The sequence below is a fragment of the Macrobrachium nipponense genome, chromosome 22 (assembly GCF_015104395.2).
Source record: "Macrobrachium nipponense isolate FS-2020 chromosome 22, ASM1510439v2, whole genome shotgun sequence".
NCBI lineage: Eukaryota > Metazoa > Arthropoda > Malacostraca > Decapoda > Palaemonidae > Macrobrachium > Macrobrachium nipponense.
In genome coordinates this window covers 30,624,936-30,646,219 of record NC_087213.1, presented here as the reverse complement: position 1 = coordinate 30,646,219, position 21,284 = coordinate 30,624,936, and the positions used below count along the sequence as shown (strand labels likewise).

At 40.8% G+C, this 21,284-nt stretch overlaps 1 protein-coding gene and 1 long non-coding RNA gene across 4 annotated transcripts in view; one reads left to right on the top strand and one right to left on the bottom strand.

Moving 5' to 3' along the window:
- LOC135198570 (T-cell activation inhibitor, mitochondrial-like) overlaps positions 1-21,284 on the bottom strand; it is a 207,546-nt gene that overhangs the window by 79,067 nt on the left and 107,195 nt on the right. For all 3 annotated transcript variants that reach the window (XM_064226286.1, XM_064226285.1, XM_064226283.1), the window contains exon 6: positions 1,429-1,529. In XM_064226286.1, the coding sequence (XP_064082356.1) occupies positions 1,429-1,529 (101 nt within the window). The remainder of the gene's footprint in view (positions 1-1,428; positions 1,530-21,284) is intronic.
- Positions 30-913, top strand: LOC135198574 (uncharacterized). The gene is made up of 3 exons (XR_010310842.1): positions 30-151; positions 297-379; positions 570-913. It is a non-coding gene; the product is annotated as an uncharacterized LOC135198574 (long non-coding RNA).

Below are 21,284 nucleotides of genomic sequence, written 5' to 3'. Positions count from 1 at the left end.
CATATTACTGTATGTAACTTACTATGCATAGAGTACTTACTGACAAAATTATTTTTTGTACATTCCAGAACCCCCTGAATGATGTAGGCTATGGGGCCACATAAGACTTTTTCCATCCAGGGTTACATTGAACGACAACTTTAAACTAAAGGTAAGGAATTAATTAACATACATTAACTAAGTTTTATACATGTTATATATGTGATATTAAACCACTGTATGGTGCATATTACTGTATGTAACTTACTATGCATAGAGTACTTACTGACATACTAATTATTTTTTGTACATTCCAGAACCCCCTGAATGATGTAGGCTATGGGGCCACATAAGACTTTGTGCATCCAGGGTTACATAGCAGGACAACTTTAAACTAAAAGTAAGGAATTAATTCACATACATTAACTTTTTTACTCTTGATATAACTCAAAGTAAGGAATTATAAACTAAAAGTAAGGAATTAATTAACATACATTAACTCTTTTACTCTTGATATCTATAATTTACATATTGCATTCAGGACTTTGTGTAGTATTTTGTACTAATTGTGTTATACTTTTACCTTCCAGAGCTACCAGACTGGGATTTTAGTGTACTCCAGGATCTACCAAATACTACTACGAAGTGTACAGTGCATAATATAGTGTTTAGTGTATAATCTAACCTAAGGATTAAGTGTAGTACATTGTGCTTTATAGTGTCACAAGTTTAATAAAGAATTATACCTTCAAGAACCATCCTTTGCCATTGAAATAACCACACTACACATCATGCAATATACTTGCATGTCACACAGGTAAGGTCTCTAACTTTTTCTTAGTTTAAGGCATATTTCCAAGTGTCGTTCCGGCTTACGACGATTTTCGGCTTACGACGCGCCTCAAGAACGGAACCCCCGTCGTAACCCGGGGACTGCCTGTATACATTTCTATTATATTTCCTCTCTTTCTTTCTTTTTGTTAATATTTTTCAGCCAGTAAACTGTTCAGGAACTCTTACATTTACCTTCACGTTAACAGCTTGCCTTTCACTGAGAAGAGCCCTCAGGTTTACTGCATGTATTCACTGAACATTTGTTTTTAATTACTGGTATTTGTCTCAATTGAAATTCATAAAAATGTGATGTACTTCTGCATACATCTGCAAAGGGTGACAGGTAATCAGCTGGTACTATATACAAGAGGCTTTTAAAGTGGAAATTTTCAAGGAAAATCTGTTTCAAGGGACTGTTTTAGCATAAAGTAGAGCAATATGCTTACTTTACTTTATTTGTTTCATTGATTAAAATAGTACTGTACAATGGCTTAGGTTGTAAGTCTGTAAAATTTTTAATATCTCAATGTAACTGGTCTGATAACCAAAATAAAAGAACGATAAAAGAATTTTTAAAAAAAGTTACCAATGTCCATCATACAAAAAAAATCTTACCTATGAGTTACTTGAATATTTCGAAGTGTGTTCGATACCGCCTTCTGCATATCAGGAATTCTCTTTATCAATACATCTTGTTCAGGTACACGAAAAATTCCCTGAAAAATAAAAATAGAATTCAATAATTTTCATTACATAACTTATCTAGTGCCCCCAGAGGGACAGTTGGTATCTTACGCAAGATGATTGTGTGGGTGAAAGAATTAGGGAGATGTCTAGTCACCTCCTTTCTCTTTTTCCCTTTTCTTCTTCCATGCAGCAGGTTGAAGAATTTGACACGTCTTAAGCTGGAGCTGGTCTGATACAGGTGAGTTGGTAGCCATACTGGTTGCAGTTTTGTGTGTTCCTATACAAATAAATCTGTTTCTCAGTAGCACTTACTCCCCTCTCTAACAAGGGGAGAAAGGAGTGACATATGTGATTTGTTACTTGAACAGACAGAATTCTTTTTACCTTCCATTAATGCAATGAATCTGAACACGAGCTCAGACCCCCTTCCTAAGAACTCGATCTTCTGGAAGGGTGGTCAGGTGGGCTGAATCCCCAGCTGGTTCTGGATACTCGTACCTCTCTCCAAGTATAAGTCTATCCTATTGTTAGACCAAAGGTTTGTTCCGCATGTGAACAAATGACAAATTTTTAATCAGTTTGTATTTTTCATAGCTAACAAACCTGAGGTCTTAACATTAACTGCCAACCTCTAGCTGCCCCTCTCATATCCTGGGTTGGAAGAAAGACTGGCGCATCACAGGGTTCCAAGCTTGGTCGATGACCAACATCCACCTTGTATATGCATGAGTTGCCAGATACCACAGATTCCTTGTTTTACAATCTTTGATTCCTTGTTTTACAATCTTTGATTGTTTTTAATCGGTTTCCTGCTAGTGCTAGAAGATTATCCTATTGTTAAGATCTCAGGTTTGTTAGCTATGAAAAATACAAATTGGTTAAAAATTTATCACTTTTAGTTTTACAGATACATAGTACATATCACTTTGCTTGTTAAAGTTAAAATGTTTCTAGCCATGAAACAAATACATGATTTAAAATGGAACAACAATATTTATGGCATAAGAAAGCATCAAGTTTCAAAGGTAAAAATATCTGGACCTGAGGTTAACAAAAGTTAAATAATAGTCTGCAACTTTAAAGTCTAAAATAGGAACAAAAGACTAATAAAATTGCGATTATGATTATAATGACTTTAGGTCCCTTTTATTTTTTAAAAGTATTTTTTAACTAATGAGAAGATTTGAGTGGTTTGTTTTATATCAAGACCATTCATAAAGGGAAATGTCATACAACAAACTGCATTTCTTTTGTGGAAAAAATGGGGTTATGTTCCAAATGACTGGAACCCACCTACCCAATCTGCCTATAACAACAATTCCTTCATCATAATTATAAATAAATATGTACCTTCTATTTAACACAATATCAAACAAAACATAAATCTGTAGAATGAGGATGAGGAATACATAATAGATATTTAGTGCTCATCATAATCTTCGTCTAGTCCAGGCAGTCATCAACATTTTTTTCAGAACTCACATGCAGATTCACAATGCATTCATTCATCAAAGTATTTTGTAAATGTCATCAATGCAGTATGTACTGGAAAAGACTAAACATCATATCAGAGTACATCATATTGATCATTTGATGCTGACTGATGCTACACTTGGCATCACATGTGACATGTACTCAAGACACATACTGTAAATGTTGATGTGTGCAGTGATTCAGTATCCCTCTAGTAGCACAAAGTTGTTGCCGCTGATGCCTCTTGGACTGTTTTTCAAAAGTAAATTGTCAGAGACTGTTACTTTCAATTTCTGATGTATACAAAAATTAAAACTGATTATTCTCTGGAAGCTCATACCATATATAATTCTCAGAGAGGTTATACCATTTAAGCAAAAAATTACCAATCAAATAAGCATAAACTGGTAGTACATATGGTATCACAAATTTAAGCATGCATTCTTAATGCTGACCGTATATGTTCATGTTTCTTTGCTCCAATAATCAGTATTTTCCACCTATATCACTATTAATTAAATGTTTACAATAAAATTTTATACAAACCTAGTATTCACAATAAAATAACCTTAAACTTGTCTAGAACACATCCAAGTGCACATAGCACAGCATTTCAAAGAAAATTATTCAATTGCTGCTTAGTCAACTCCCAGATATGTACTTCTGTGCCAAATTCCAACTGAAGAAAAGCTTTGCATAAAAGTACGTTTTATTTCAGGAAAACATAACTTGTCATAAAACATGAAATTGTCTGAATCACCATTTAGCAGAGAGGATAAAGTGGAAGGAAGACGTAACTGCCAGGGGTCCATTTGCAGGAAATGATAGCACTGGCAAGGACAAGGTGAGAAGGAGTGCTTCCAAGAGTAATTAATTTGCAATAGCAAAGCCTTCTGAAGCTGGGACCTTCCATAAATATTGGGTCTACGGTGGAAAAACCCAAAGAGGGAAATTTGCAAAGCAGCAGAGGCATAAAGATTGATACGTCACAAAATATAAATGGTTCTAAAGTGTCAGACAGCTAAGGAATGAATTATGAGGATAAAGAAGGTGATGATGATTTGAACCTTTCCCCACTAGAAGTATGTGAAGTGATCTATTGCAACAATGGGACTCAACAAACACAAATCCAATGTCTCATGAATGACATCATGAACACAGAATTTGGCAAAGGTGTGATAACTCCAGGTGCCCACCCAAGGATGGTCGCTGTAAGGGGGTTGTGCTATCAGTGCACCTTACTCATTGCAATGTAGGTTTTACATACTTAAGGTTCCAAAGGAAGGCAGAGCACCCCAAATTGTACTTGAATGCCAGAGAGGAAGCCAAGGGCACATACTTCATGATCTCTAATCTTGAGCGAGGCAAGGTCCTCCTGTGATATCATAAATATCTTGTCTTAGTCAATAAGAAATGGAACTCTTAGATACAGACTGATACTGATGTTGTGTATGCAGAAACAGATGAGGTTAGAAGAAATCCATACACTGAAAGTAGGATCAAAGACCTCTCACAGGATAGAGAAGACTGTCTTATGGGAAAGTACTACAAGAATATCAAAAGCACAAAAAAAGAACCATCCCTGCTATAGGACTGAGTCATGGTTCAACACTGAGGGAAAAGAGAGACCCATTGAACAGTTTTTCAATGTCAAATCTACAAAATATGCATAAAATAAAGAGCCTCTAGTATGACCTAGTAAGGCTGCTCAGAACTAAAAACAAGATCCAAGTTGGAAGTTTCACTAAATTGAGGGAAAGATTTACTGTGGCAGAAAAAGTCGAAGTCAAGGGCACAGAATAAGCAGTAATAATCCTTAGTACTGGGAAAGAGAGAGAGAGTGCTTTCTGTCATTTTTCAAATGGGTGATAAAGTCACTGGAAGAGTGGCATAAAGGAGACAAAAACCTTTTGGTCACACCATATCTCATATCTTGTCCATTTCACTTGACAAAGTATTGCAGGAAGATCTGTAGGGAGGTGAGACAGCAGCAACAGTGACCTCATAAAAACTCCCTCTAAGACTATGCTTGATAACTGCCACATGTGAAGATGTGGTGACTGAGGATGAAAATGAATCCTGAGGAAATCAGGCTGCTTCACAATAAAACTCAAGTGAGAAGAGATATCTTAAGAAAATTCATGAAGAGATTCAGAAGCCATTTGTGCTGAGGCCAAAACTAAGCCATTAGCATCATTCAAGAGTTCACTGTCTCAATAGACTGAACAGAGGAAACAAAAGCATCCAGTATGTCCCATGCGGGTCTGGTTGTGGATAAAAGAACGAGTTGCTAAAGATCATGGGATTGGACATGAAGTGGAAGAGCCATAGACATGGAAGCAATCAAGGACCCAGGAGTACTTTAATATACTCTAGCAAATTGAAGTACTTGGGCAACTTGCCATAAATGTACTATCTGTAAGAATACATGAGCAACTAATGGTATCGCATACGCAAAAAAGGCCAAGACCATGTTAGTGGGAGCTACTAAGAAAATATGCAATGGGAGCACGAACAGCACAAGGAGCTGAAATCACAGGCAAAGCAATACCCAAAGCAACCACAAACTTTTGAACCTTCTAGTTGATGACAGCAAGGCATTGTCTTTATTAATCAGCAACTTGAGACCATAACTTCACTAAGAAATTTTCATTTATAGCCCTGAATCTTCAGCTGGAGGAGGAGTGGGCATATGAATAGGTGGCATGAAGGCAGGGACAACAGGAATAGCAAACAAGCAACCTAGCAAACTGCTACCAGGGATAGATGGGAGGCCCTTGGGTGAGAAAGACAATAATGGAAAATAAAATTTTTTTAAAAATAATTTCTGTTTTTCATAACTAACAAACCTGCGGTCTTAACATTTGGATAAATCTCCTAGCGCCAGTTGGAAACGTAAAAAATTCAATAGAACTGTATATGCAAGGAACTGGTGGCCTCTGTCAGCAAGGAACTGGCAGCTGTCCTCTTATCACAACTTAGGTGAAACAACCACCAAGTCAAGTTGGGCCTTGTGACATCTCAGTTATTCTTTTACCCAGGTTAAAGTGTCAGAGGGGTGGTTAGAGGTGAGCCTTAAATATTAAGGCCGTAGGCTTCTTACCGTATATTTCGGCGTATAAGTCGACCCTTTAGCCCCAAAAAATCATGCCAAAATTAGGGGGTCGACTTATCTACGGTAACAAAAAGTGAATCTTTATTATTTTGGCATATCGATACAGGAATCCAGGCTTTACAGTTGGCTAATAACAATGACAGCCTTGTTGAGGTAACTATATATGTAAATACCAGTATTAAAAACATTTCACACTGTAATACGACAATAATAATACATTAGAACATCCATTACCTTGAATTAAATGAAAAAAATCAAAGTAACTTGAAGAAACCCCAATCGCACAGCAAGTGTAAGCATTGCGTAGCCATTTGTAGTACAGTAATTGAGAAGGATGCGTTCACTCTGACAGTTTTGTATTTACCGGGGTATTGTTCAAAAACATTTATGGTATGAAATCTTTATTTATCACTTTAAATAAAATTAAAAAATTTGTATTTAATAGTAAATATGTATTTAAAATCCTTCAAAATGACTTGAGTCATCGTCACATGAATTAAACAATTCATCAAACAAATTATCATTCACGGTTTCATCATAAGGATCCCAGTTTAAATCTGGTGAATCAACAGCAGGTATCGTTTTCCCTCAAATGAGCCGGTTTACGCCATAGAAGAACCAATGGTCAAGGAATATTCCAACACAATAATAGAATACCGGCATGTCGTTTTAACAACCCAATCAAAACATTAACTTGAGTGGCAGTTTGTACATACATATATACGTAGGCTCTTATGCAGAGTTAGTTAGCGCTTTGTTTTTTTACATTACACTCGAGTAACGTATCTTTCGTTTCGTAATTTCTAATCATATTTGCCGGTATTCATCTTTTATATACGTATTACACAGATTTGTTAATATACCAAGTATAGTACCTGTATTTTTTATGGTAAGTAGAGCAACATATGTACCGTAATAACAATCAGATTATTTTATATGATACGTTTTACCCTGCTGCTTATTTTGAGCGTACGGTTGGCCTCACATTTTATAGGTCGACTAATATACCTGATATTAGTTAAAATCATAACAATTTACTCAAGAATTGGGGGGTTGACTTATCTTCCGGTCGACTTATACGCCGAAATATACGGTAGTTATGAAAAATACTAATTATTTTAAAACATTTGTCATTTTTTCATACACAGAACAAACCCTGGGTCTTAACATGAGAAGACTTACTCTTGGTGAGAGTTCAGTATCATTAGCTGACTGGAGGTTTGCCACAACAGGTCATTCTTCTTGTAACAGAGAAATCTAAGAAAGAAAACTTACACCTCTGAATCTAGATGCGTCTTCCCGTTCCAGTTAATCCAGAGGAAAAACTGAAGGTTCCTCGTGTGTAACCCTGCCAGCGACACAAACTGCTCCTTGGATGAGAGGGTCCCAAGAACAATCATCCAATCTTTTACTTAGCAAGACTGATGGGAGAGAAACTTTTCTACTTTCTGGAGGCAGGTGTCAATTCTCTGGGGGAAGGGGAAAACCCATAAAGCTAGAGTTGATCCTCATCCCCAAATATACTATCTCTTGACAAGGGACTACTTGCGACTTCTGTAGATTTATAAGCAGGCCCAGGTCTTCAGCTAAAAGAAGGGTTTTCTGTGGGTCCTCAGCACATTTTGTTTCTGTCTAGGAGCAAATAAGCTAGTCGTCCAGGTAGAGAAAAACTTTTATACCAACTAGGTGTAGCCACTTTGCAATGGGGGCTAGAACGCAGGTAATCACTTGGAGAGCTGAGGACAAGCCAAAACACAGCGCTTTGATTTGATTAAACTTGTTCTGGAAGACAAACCTTAGATACTTCTTGGAGTCCTGGTGAATTGGGATATGGAAGTACGCATTTTCCATATCAATCAAGATTATCCAGTCTCCTTGATGAATGGATGATAAGACCTTCTGGTTCGTCTCCATTTTGAACTTAGTTTTCAATACAAACAAATTCAAGGTGCTTATGTTCAACATGGGCCTCCAGCCTCCCCCTCAAGCCTTGGGAACCATGAATAGTCACTTGTAAAAACCTAGTGTGTGAGAGTCCTCTACCACTTCTATCGCTTTCTTGTCTGAAAGAGATAAAACTTCTTGAGGGAGGGCAATGAATTTCTCTGAATTTGCAGCATAGACCGTTAAAGCTATCAGTGAGTTGGTCAAAGGATGATTTTGAGCAAATTAAATAGAGTAACCCTCTTTTAGAATCCTTATTATTCATGGTTCTGCCCCTCTCGCTTCCCAATTCTGCAAAAAAAGACAGAGCCTTGCCCCTATTGGAGTACAGAGGACTTGATTTTCATTTCCTTGCTGGAGGTTTTGAGGAAGACTTCTTAATTGTTTGGGGAGTAAAACATGTTTCTTTGAGTCCTGGGGAAGGATCTTTGTTTTCCTCTGCCACAAAAGGGCTGTGTTTATGTGGTAGAAAAAGAATGAGCAACAGTAGCAGTAGATTCTCTAGGACGTCTAACCGACTGTACTAGGAGATCCTGAGTAGATTCCTTCTGAAGGTCAGAAGAAACCTGAAGAACCACTGTCTGTGGGAAAAGGTGTTTGCTGTCCAGAGGTGAGAACAAGAGAGCAGACCTCTGAGTACAAGTCACCCCTTTGGTAGTAAAGGAGCACCAAAGCTCCCTCTTCTTTAAAATGCCTAATGTGAAAGGGGAGGCTAATTCTTGGGATCCCTCCTTAATCCCCTTATCTAGGCAAGAAATAACTCCTAACAGGTCCAAAAGAGCATCCTCCAAAACCGCAGAGGAATCCTTTATTTCAAGCCAAAGCCCTATGGACCGATCTAGGAGACTCATCACTTCGAAAACTTGGACGATGTTTTTAAATAAATGGTCCAACTTCGACATGGAGAAAATAATCTTCGCTGAGTCAAAGGTGAACCTCCTGTAGGAGTTTATCAGACCGGAGAAGTCCCCCTGGGAGGAGGCAGAAACTCGCAAGGAAAGAGATTCCCCTGTTGTGTAAGATAGGTGTACTTAAGTTAACCCTTCCTTGCTCTCTCTTCTCTGGGAGCCACCCATCCACTTCCCTCAAAGCTTTCTTAGCCGATGAAGAGAGTACTGTCTTAGGGAATCTTGAGGCGCCTTCTGTCTGATTTTCCATAATTCGAAGCCGGAGAAGCTGGAGCCGCTGAAGTAAAGAAATCTGGAAATTTCACAAATAAGTAGCGAAGCAAAGAAGCATAAGCAGTAGGGGGGAGTTTCCCTTTCTAACTACGCCAATGGGCACTCACGAGACAAACACTCTAATGGGCGCTCAAGCACTGATGGGAATTCATGCAACAATGAGAGCTAATAGACGCTCAGGTGCAGGATGTTTCCTGGATCCAGAGGCATAATTGAAAGGCACTGGCAAAACAGATACTGAAGGAGGCACTCCAGGAACAGATACAAAAGCACCATTATGCACTGAAAATGGCTTGGGTGCTGGGCGGACAGCTAACAAACGAGGCACATGGGGAGAAAGATCCAGCGCCAACGGAAGCTCAGAAACTTTCCTTAGTGCAGAATCAACAATAGAAGCAACAGCAGAACACACTAAAGACAATTTCCTCAAAGATGAAGAAGGTCTCCTCAAAGAAGAATGCCTGCCTGATGCGAGCTGTCCCTCTACTACAAGGTTGTCCTGGGAAAACTGCTTGGGACTATCCAGAGGCTACATGACGGGCACTGATCCAACATGTCACTAGTCTCCTTAAAGGGCACAGGAGTGTGAGATTCACCATGACCTCGTCTTTTCAGAAGACAAGACTCATCCACAAAGTGCCATTGGCGCCCTGGGGGCGACTCCTCAAAACTTGATACACTAGAGGAGAGACAAGACACTTCCTTATAGACACCTTTCCAGTGGCGCTCTGTTGAGACCTGGAATACTTCAACAGGACTGACTGATGGAGTGACTACCTGTAGGCAGACCCTACTGACCTTTCTTGGCTACCAGTATGATTCCTCCCAGGTTTAGGGAAGTATGCCAGGGAACTTTGCCTAGGAGAATCAGTGGGACGAGCATCCACCTCCTCCACTGCTCTTGTACTAGCACTTACACTGTCAATACCATCACCTTTTACAGACACTCCTAATTTTCCATGGCCTGCAACATCAAAGAAAATTTTTTATTTACACACAATTCTAAGCTGGCAACGGGGTCAGGTTCATGTGCAAGGAAACCAGGGTGAGGGTCGGGTTGAACAGACTGAGATACAGGTAGGTATAGGTGGAACAGATGGAGAATCAACATCAACAACCTCACTAGCTAAAGTCTTTTTACCACTGGCCCTAGAGGCCGCTTTCCTCTTCTTGTGTCTCTCTAATTTATTCATATGGCTGGCCAAAGTCTATGTCTTATCATCCCAATGTACACATTTCCTACATGTTAACTGAGAAGAGCAAACTTGACCCTGACAACAAGAGCAAATGGAATGTAGGTGATAGCAAGATATCAACCTTGTATTACAGCCTTTGATGTAATACCTAACAGTACAAATCCAAAATATTTGCTGCTGCCAGCCACTGTTACAGTCATCAGCTGGCAGAAACAACTGAACTCCTGCTGAGTTGGTTCCTCTCTACCCCAAAAGTGGGTGGGGTCGGTCACCTGCCCAAAAAAAAATAGTGCTACCGCAAATTTCCAAAATTCTAGCTGCCAACAGGTAGTGAAACTATAGCTATGTAATTACTTGGTAAGTTGCATACATAAAAACTCTAGTTCATCTTCTGATTTTTCGGCATGGAGAATGTCAAAAATAATACTGACCATTATTGTTTGCAACAAAATCGTCATGATTTAGGCAGAGAGAAAGTTGATTACTGGCATGTTGGTTCTTCCATGTACTGAGTTAATGCCCAACAAAGTAAAGAGTTATTGTGTATATTAGTAGAAATGAAAACTGTATTTTGATCTAAAACTAAGCAGGAAATCCATTGACAAAATTGCCCCATGTATATATTATGTCTCTGACTGAGCAAGCATGCACAGCACAACTCTTCCTTCTTCCTGTTGGGCACCCTTAAGGTAGGACTGTGTGTGTGTGTGTTTGTGTGTGTGCAGCTAATTCAGTTAGAGAAAACTTGTACACCATGTGACTGGGCGATATCAGATATTTATTCATATAATATAAGTTTGCCATCTGTTGGGCAGTTATGTAGAATGATTTGCATAACTGTTGTTTAACCACTCAGCTGTAGATGCATATCATTGTTGCTTTCTAATGAGAATTATTTTTGGTGATTTTCCCGATTTTGTAAAAGGAATTCCGAATAGTAGTTTTTATCACCGTGTGTGTGATCATATGTCCATTGAGGTTACATGTTACTATACAATTAGGCTGTGATGCATCAATTTCCCTCAAACTATTGTTAAAATTTATCAGAGTTTAGTTTTGTAATAAAATCATTGTAAAAGACCATTCTTGTTCAGTCTTCATCCTCCTGTTTAAAGATTTTTCATCTTCAAGGTTAGGCCGTCCATCCCATATCATCTGGGATTAAAAGAACTGTTCAATAGTGACTAAAATTCGCCACAGAATTAGTGATAATTTTAATTGTTTTTACCAATATATAAGAAAACGGGACAACTTAATATATGTACATACTATGAGAGAAAACTGCTATGCTTTTGTATACAGGGCCTACTTGATTAGTTGCCAAATGTTCTGTAAGACAGGTTTATTTATTTTGTTTTAAAGATTTATTTAACTTGTATTAAACATTTTATAGATAAGTAGTACCTCGAGATACGAAATTAATCCGTTCCGAGGCGCCCTTCGTATCATGGGGTTTTCGTTTCTTGGACCACATTTTACATGTAAAATGGCTAATCCATTCCAAGCCCTCCAAAAACACCCCAGTAAATTATATTTCCAGGCCTAAAACACATGTTCTAGGGTTACGACGCCGATCCGACGGAAGAAATATGACTCCAAAAAGGCAAAATACTGTACATACTTGAGTAATATTCAACTGCATGTAATGTTCAACCCCATTTTTACTGCATATATTAGGACTTTAGCATATGTCCCTTAGCAATAAGCCTAGCCTATGTTAGTGGTTGCTACTGTAGCCTAGTCTATGATTCTGACATCTAAACCCAAGAAGCTAAAAGCTTAGAATATGCCAATAAAATGTATAAATAATCAGTATGTACTCATTTCAAATAATTATTAATTAATTATTAACTATAATACACAAACAAACAAACAAAAAAAACCTTCCAATTGATTGTTTACATTCAGCTCTTACCGTCTTACGAGTACCGAACGACCGCCAAGCAATCATTTTTCCTAGGACACAGTAAGTCATAAATTTTCATTAGTATCTCTCTTCAACTAATGAAACTACCAAACAGTATAATAACCATTCATTTCTATTCTTTATTCTATCTTTACCTAATGGAGATACCGAGTTACTGACAGCTATAATGAAACATATATGTAACGTAATATTAAAACAGAAGAAGAATTCTAAAAAATACATATTTGTTGGCAGTCTAATTTATTTTATATTTTATGATATCTAATTCACAATTTTTTTATTACATGTATTGCATTTACTCATTTCAAATAATTATTAAGTAACCATTAACTATAATAAAAAAAAAAAAAAAAAAAAAGCTTCCAAACTTCTGTTTACATCCAGCACTTACGAGTATCGAACGATCGCCAAGCAATCACTTTACACAGTAAGCCATAAATTTTCATTATCTCTCTTCAACTACTGAAACTACCAAACAGTATAATAACCATTCATTTCTATTCTTTATTCTATCTTTACCTAATATTATTTTTATTAAATGTGTTGCATGAATAAGTTTTTCAATTTACAGCATCCTTTTACCAATAGAATACTTAAAGCACAAGGGGTAGATGCTGACCAATAGGAGAGCAGGATCTTATGGGGTGACTAGCATCAGGAAACAATGGGAGAGCGGGAGGATGGTGGCGATTTACTCAGCTGGCGGCGCGGGAGTTTTAAAATTGTTTTCGGTGGTCTGGGCGAATCTCGGGACTTTACAGCAACAACCTTTCGTATCTTGAAAACTTTTCGTATGTAGAGCTGTAAAATTTTTCGTATTTGCTTTCGTATGTCGAGTTTTTCGTAAGTTGAGCCTTTCGTATGTCGAGGTACCACTGTACTATTTTGCTGAGCTTCCATTACATATCAATATTTTAAAATTAGTAAATCAGTTATAAGCATTTTAGGGGATGTATATACATAAGAGTAACAGTTGTAAAAGGGTACTAATCTAGATGACTTAGGATGTTTTGGGATGATGATTTGATATTACATAAATTGTTTTAGTATGATTATTATTTAAGGTATAATTTTGTTTGAACCACTACATTAGGCAGTGAACTTTTAAAATAGACAGTTACAAGCATTTTAGTTTAAGGGGTACAGGGTATTTGGCAGTTATAAGCATTTTTAGAGGGGATTTTGCATTTTTGTGGTGGGTTCTGGAACCTATCCCCACGAAAAATTTGGGGAGCACTGTACGCTGCTTACAGAAAATTTGGTTAAAGAATATTTTGTCAAAGGAGAAATCCATTTGTCAATGGATGTTTGATAGGTTACAAGATCAACAAAGATGACCAGTTAGAACATGCATGGGATAAATGTGTTGTGTGTGCAGCTCCCAACTGAAACAAAGGGAAGAGTTCAATCTTCATGTGGGTCTCGCTCAGTGAGTTATCATGGCTACTAAGAAGGCTACAGATACCAGCAAGGCTGAGCCTCTCGTGGGCAAGTCTATGGACTAGGAAGTCAGTGATGATGATATGCAGGTGATTGTGGAGGACCACAGACAAGAGCTCACCACAGAACTGCAGGACTTTCAGAGAAAGCAGCAACAGACAACAGCTGTGGAATTGTCTTCAGGAGGAGGAGGTGGGAAGGTAAGATGTCCTTAGCTCACTAATAAAAAGGTATGTCAAAAATAAAGGAAACTGCAGTTTCCTTGAAAAATACAATTAATGTGTTGCAGACCCCAAAAAATATTAACAAAAAATACACTTTATAGAGAATAAACAATTTTACATACAAAAAAAATGAGAAATAAATAGAAATGACTAATGAACTGAATAAATATAACATCACTCTTACCTTTATAGAAAACACCTGTTAGAGTATGGAAGACAGAGAGGAGAGGAGAGGAGAGGGAAGAGGACAGGTTATGTATTGTTTGGAAGGGGAGTCTCCCCCTAGAAGGACTTCAGGTATCAACGACCTATCTATGGTTACTTCTCTTCGTTTTTTACTGGCACTATCTGAGGTTACTTCCCCTCTTCATTTTTTACTGGCACAAGGACCAGCTTGAGTTACTGGACCTCTGTCGTACAACAAAACTGTCCAGAGACATTTTTTTCTCGCTTTCTTTAAAATTTACCTAAAATTAAGCACAGAACTGTCATTAAACATGTTGGAGACACAGACTACAACTTCTTTGTTGGGATGATAATTCTCCACAAAATTTCTTGCATCATTCCACTTTGCAAACATGTCCCTAATTCTTGAAGTAGGCACATTATGTATGCCCATTTATTTTCTGAATTTTTCAAACCAGCCTCAGCTGACCTTAAATTCACTAACAGCAGTGCTTGTTGTAGGCATTTTCTCACTGAGAATGGCATGCAACTTCCTCCAACACTTTGCTATGAGTTCTTTCTTAAATTTTATTGGAACTTTCTTTGGCCCCATGATGGCTTATTTAGCAGTTGCACTCAAATTTAAAAGCACAAAAACAAACACAAAAGTAGAATGGGTCACAAAAGAAGATGGGATGCTTTGTTTGGGTGCTAAATACAGGGCCCGGACACATGCTGGGACCTGGATGGAGTGTTTCCGAGTGTAAGAAAACCAAGGAAATGTATGATAACAAAGACAAAATTTTGTAGAAAAAGTCTACTAAAATCAAAGCATACGAAAAGAGAGGTGTACGAAAACCAAGGTTTGTCTGTATCACCCTTACAAAGCTACAACAAACTGGAATAAAATTGCTGAATGACAATATTCTCTCATTTTAGAAACACTTTACAATGTAAGCAGAAACAAAAATCATTGGTCAGATTATGTGTTTAGTGAGAAAGAAGCACAGTTGGTCTAAAGAAGAAAGAAGTTCAGTCTTTCCCAACTCAGGAAGTCATAAGAAGACAGAGGGGCGGCTAGAGGTGGGCAGTAAAACATTAAGACCTCAGGTTTGTAGCTATGTAAAATACAAATTGTCTTAGAAAATTTGTCCTTTGTTCATATGCGAACAAACCTTTGGTCTTAATGTTTTACTTATACTTGGTGGAAGGTACAGACATCCTAAACTGGCTGGGGGCCTACCCACCAGTCCAACTCCAAAAGAAATATCTACAGGAGGGGGACTGATGCCCGTGAGAAGCTAGATAAACTGATATCCAACAACTCAGCCACTGGGTTATGTACAATGATATATGGGAAGAGTCATTGCAGTAGGGGACTAAAGAGAAACTCTTACTGTTCAATAACAAACCAATGAACCAGGGTTTGTTATTACTCCTCACTCCCCCTTGCTAGAGAGCAGAGTATATGCTACTGAATAAAGGGTTTGATTATTTGAACACAAAGCAACCTAACTATCAGTATGACTACCTTACTCACATGTATCAGACCAGTCCAACAATTGACGTGTCTATTCCTCAACCTGTTCGTAGGAAGAAGGAAAGGAACCAGAGAAAGAAAGAGACCAGCCAACTCACTCATTCTCTCTTCCACACAATCATCCTAGGTAAGATACAAACATGCCAGGTTAAGGGCAACGATGAGTTACACGATCTGTTGAGCAGCCACCACAGGACCTGAGGAAAAAGTGTCCATAGATCTGTGGGCAACATCCTTAAGATAGAAAGAGGTGAATGTGGACTGGCATAACCAAGTACCAGCGCTCAAAACTCTATGAACAGCCAAATTCTTCTTGAAAGCCAGAGAGGGACCAATATCCCTGACATCATGTGCTAAAGCCTGTACAGACACGGTGGCGGAATCATCAAGAGTCAAATACGCCTGTCTGATAGCTTCACATATCCAAAAAGAGATTGTATTCTTGGACACCTCTTTCTTCGTATGCCCCATGCTAACAAAAAAACTACAAAAACCTGGCCTAAGATGTTGTGCCCTCTTAAGATAGCAATGCAGATTCCTGGCAGGACACAACAAGAGCTCTTAAGAATCATTGTCAACAAAGTCATCCAGTGATGGAATGGAAAAGGAGGTGAACCTATTATCCTGCACCAAGGGATTCTGGGTCTTAGCCACAAATTCCAGGACATATTCAAAGGACACTGACCCCCAACCCCTGGTGTGCTTCACATCATAGCTCAGGCCATGAAGCTCCCCCCCTCTCTTCGAAGAAGCCAAGGCCAGGAGAAAAACCGTTTTGAGTGTTAAGTTCCAACATCCCATGTTGGAGGCTTGAGCTTCCTAGGAGAACATGACAGCTCAAACCCCTTAAACAGCAGGGAGTGTTCCCAAGATGAGGAGATGTTGATAGCTCTAAGACGTAACACTATACTCAGGTCCGCCCTGTAGCCTCTAATGGTGGAAACAGACAAGCCTTTCTAATCCCTGAGGAAGACCAAAAAGTCTGCTATACGCTAAATAGAGGTCCTGAGTGGAGAAAAACCCTGTTTACGACACCAATTACAGTAGATCGCCCATTTACCTTGGTAAACAGCAGAGGCAGATTTTCTGAGATTGCTGGACATATGTCCTTCTGTCTTCTGAGAAAAGCCTCTTGCTCAGAGGAGATACTTGACAGCCTTCAACTGTGAAGAGACAGGGATTCTACTGACTGGTGGAATCTTTCTATGTGTGGCTGACAAAGAAGATGCCGCCATGGGGGGGGAGGGGGAATCTCCCTTGGAACCTCCGACAGCAACGACAGCAGATCCAGAAACCATTCAGCCTGTGGCCACAGAGGAGCTATCAATGTCATCCTGAGACTCTGCGAACTCATCATCCTGTTCAGGACTTGGTGGATCAAACAAAACAGAGGGAAGGCATACACCTCCAGGTTGTCCCAGGGATGTTGGAACACGTCCTCCGCTAACGCCAGTGGATCCAGAACCACTGAACAGAATACCTCTAGTTCCCTGTTGATCCGGATCGCAAAGAGGTCTAGTATAGGTCTCCCCCAAACTTAGAAGAGCCTGTCCGCCAGAGCCTGATGGAGGGAGCATTCTGTACCTAAGATCTGATCCTGACAACTGAGCTTGTCCGCGACCACATTCCTTTTGCCTGGGATATACCTGGCTGAGAGCTCCAGCAAATTGTTTACCACCCCCTGGTGAACCTCTCCCATCAAGGCGTGAAGTTGAGGCGAAACCAGTCCCCCCTGCTTGTTCACATAAGCAACCACCATGGTGTTGTCCAACATGAGAACAACAGAATGTCCCTCTACTTTCTCCCGAAATTCCTTCAGACCCAGAAAGGCTGCCTTTAACTCCAAGACGTTGATATGCTGCTGTCTGTCCTCCAAACTCCCGAAGTAATGAGGCTGCCTAAACGAGTGCCCAACCTGCGAGGGAGGCATCTGAAAACAAAAGGACGTCTGGTGGAAGAGAGCGCAGAGGAACACCCTTCAAGAGATTCTGACAGTCCAACCACCAGCAAACATCTTCTCTCACTTCTAGATACAGAGGTACATTTATCAGGGGTGAGTCCCCCGCCAGAGACCAGAAGTCCCTCAGTCTCCATTGCAGAGACCGAAGATGCAGTCCCCATGAGGGACCAGCTTCTCCAGAGAAGACAAAATCCCCAGAAGAATCTACCACTGATGAGTTAACTCATCTGGTTGCAACAGGAGGTCGTGCGCCACTACTCGCAACTTCTCCAACCTTTGATCTGACAAAACTCTTGAGACTGCCATATTGATGACCATGCCTAGATAGAGAATCCTTTGACTGGGTATGAGATTTGACTTCTCCAGGTTCACCAAGATGCCAAGTTCCAGACAAAACCGAAGCAGACGATCTCTGTCCTGCAGCAGCTTCTCTCTGGAACCCGCTAAGACCAACCAGTCGTCAAGGTACCTCAGCAAACGAAACCCTTGAGCATGAGTCCAAGTTGAAACAAGAGAGAAGACTCTTGTGAACACCTCGGGGGCTGTGATCAACCTGAAGCACAGGACTTTGAACTCAAAGACCTTGTCTCTAAGAGAGATGCAAAGGAAATTCCTGGACGACAGATGAATAGGGATCTGGAAGTACGCGTCCTTTAGCTCTATCAACAGCATGAGGTCGTTTTCCCTTGCAGCTGCCAACACTGATCGCAGGATTTCCATCTTGAACCCTGTCTTCCTGATGAAATTATTCAAGGTGGGATAAGTCGATCACAGGTCTCCATCCCCCTGATGCCTTGCAAGAAGATGTGACTGTAAAACCCCTGAGATGTACACACCACTTCCTCTATTGCACCTTAGTCCAGCATTTTCTGCACTTTCTCCCGGAGAGCTAAGAACTTCGTAGAATCTGGGGGATACACTCGCCTGAGCAGAGGTCTGTCCGAGAGCAGGGGAGAGAAGTCAAACAGTAGTAGATACCTCACCTGAATGACATCTGCTACCCACTTCTCCGTCCCATAACTCTGCCACTTGGCCCACTGGCCTGCCAGACACCCCCCACCTGTGGCAAAGGAGAGGGAGAGGCGCCCAACCTATCGATGACCCCCCTTATTTCTACCCCTGGAGCCCCTCCTTGACCTGTAAGAGCGGGACTGAAAGGGATGTTGGTCCTCTGACTTTGGCTGAGACGAATGGGATGGCCCCACCAAAACTGAACTCCTAGATGGCTTACCTGGCAATGATCTTTGCACTTGCTGCTGAACAGGAGGCAGAGGAGGGGCAGGACGTCTCCTTCGTGTCAGCTCACCATCGGTCTATCACGTCGTCCAGCTCAGTCCAAGGGAACAGGAACCGAGATTCTAAAAGATCCCCATTACTGAGTGCCAACAAGGACTCAGGGTCAACCAATCTTGCCATCATAGACAATGCCGCGTCCCTTCTGACCAAATGAAGATTAGCCCAAAAAATTACACTAAGATGTGCAGGGTACGAGAACGCCTTGCCCCCAGACTGCAACAAACTGGCAAGAGAAGAAGCACTCATCAACCTTTCTGGGGACCTGTCAGATGCAATCTTGGCAATGGCCGTCGACCACAAGTCCAACTATGACTGTCTGGAACGTGGAGGCTGCCGTAGACTCCAAAGCCGATGCATCCTGCGGAGACAAAAACGGCACCACCGACCTCACCTGCCCCAAAGTCAACCCTGACTTGAGACGTATATTGGCTGGGTTAAGATGACAAGGCAACATGCAGAAAGAGTTCGTAGCATAATCTTTCCTATGCCTCGTGAGTGGTGGAGGAAGCAACCTGGAAGAACCCCTTGACCGAAGAGACCCATCCCGATCTGACACAGAAGCATTCACCTTTTGCAAGACCGACTGAATGTACCCCGAAAAGGGAAGCTGAAACAACAACTTAGGATCTTGCTTAGCCCCCAACAAGGCTTCCTAGTATGTAGGAGTGAAAGACGACCAAGCCCGAGTCCTATTCTCCAAATTGTTGAACACACTAAAAGAAGCCAAAAATGACAATTTGTCGAAAATTGCATTTTTCCTAACTCTACAAACCTGAGGTCCTTTAACAATAGGAAGTAGCTAGCGGCAGCTGGAACGGTCGTAAGCTTCGAACAAGGGGAGAACGGTAGTTAACTGCTTGTCCGACAGTGGGAGGTAAACAAATCACTTTTGCTTTTGGCCCATGCAAAATACGCAGAGTGAGGGGTGGCATGAGGAGGGACTATATGTAAAGGACCTCAGGTTTGTATAGTTAGGAAAAATGCAATTTTCGACAAATTGTCATTTGTTCCGATACGTAATACAAACCATCGGTCCTTTAACAATAGGAAGACTCACTTCTTGGTGGGAGGAATCTGAGTCTTTTGATGAACAGACTGGTGTTCGTCCATCCCTGGAATGCCTCCCTGGTCGTAAGAGCGAGGGAGGGATCCAAGCCTCTGTCCGATTGATCGGGGTGTGCACCGCAGGATCAATGGTCAGACCTCTGGGCCGAGTACTAAGAGAGAGGCAAGCGTATCTCTTCGTACCAGCAAGCAAGAACTTGTTCCTGTTTGCAAGAGGCAACATAAAGTATGGGTTTGTCTTAAGCTGGCATCCACTTCCTCCCCCTTGTTGGAGGAAGTGGTGGATATACGCTCCTATCCCTAGTGAAAGGGATAAGATGGGCTCTGTTGAGTAGCTCACCTGCATCTTGTCCTTATCCAGCAGGGTGACGACCGTGTCCCTCTAACCACAGGTAGAGGGGAAGAAAAAGATGGGAAGAGGAGCCAGTCACACTCTCATTCACTCATCCATTCTTAACAAAGTCACACCAGGACTCGATGCTGTTCAGCCTGCGAGGGTCTGGGTGGGTTCGCTACACAACGTGTTGAGCAGCCACCACGGGTCCCAAGGAAAAAGATCCAAGGACCTGTGGGCAATATCCCGAAGGTAGAAGGAGGGGCATGTGGTCTGGTTGGACCAGACCCCTGCCTTCAGTACCTGCGCCACGGAGAAGTTCTTGCGGACAAGGCAGCATCTCCTTCGCATCGAAGGCGGTGAAGTCCATTAGGGAGGGGATTGTGAACGATTCGAACCAATCGTCAGGGACCGAAGGGTTCTGAGTCTTCGCTACGAAGTTCGGTACGAAATCGAGCGTCACGGATCCCCATCCCCTGGATGCTTGACTTCGCAGGAGAAGTCATGCAGTTCCTCAGAGGAAAAGAAGGGAATAGTCGCATGACCTATCCCTCTTCTCTACTTCGGTGATGTCCAGTACCCATACTGGTCTGTCCGTTTGCCACGAAGTCTCTCGCATCCTCCTATCCCCATGCAGCGAAGTTCTCGGTAGTGGATAGGACACCGACACTCCATGGTGGGTGTCGATGGTATGGGTACTGTGACAAGCTATTAAAACGAATTAATGATTGCTCTGTAACAACCGAACTAAGTCAACAGCGTAGTTCGTAACTGACTCAGGCGCTCTGACAGCTGCCGACTGACTGCGTTCGGTAGGAGGCAAGTTGTCCAAGCATCCGAGTAAGTCACGGGTGAACCTTCGCCCTTTGTAAAAGGGTTTTTTTTATTGCTAAGAGAGCCAAACAAATAAAGTATTTGTTTGTC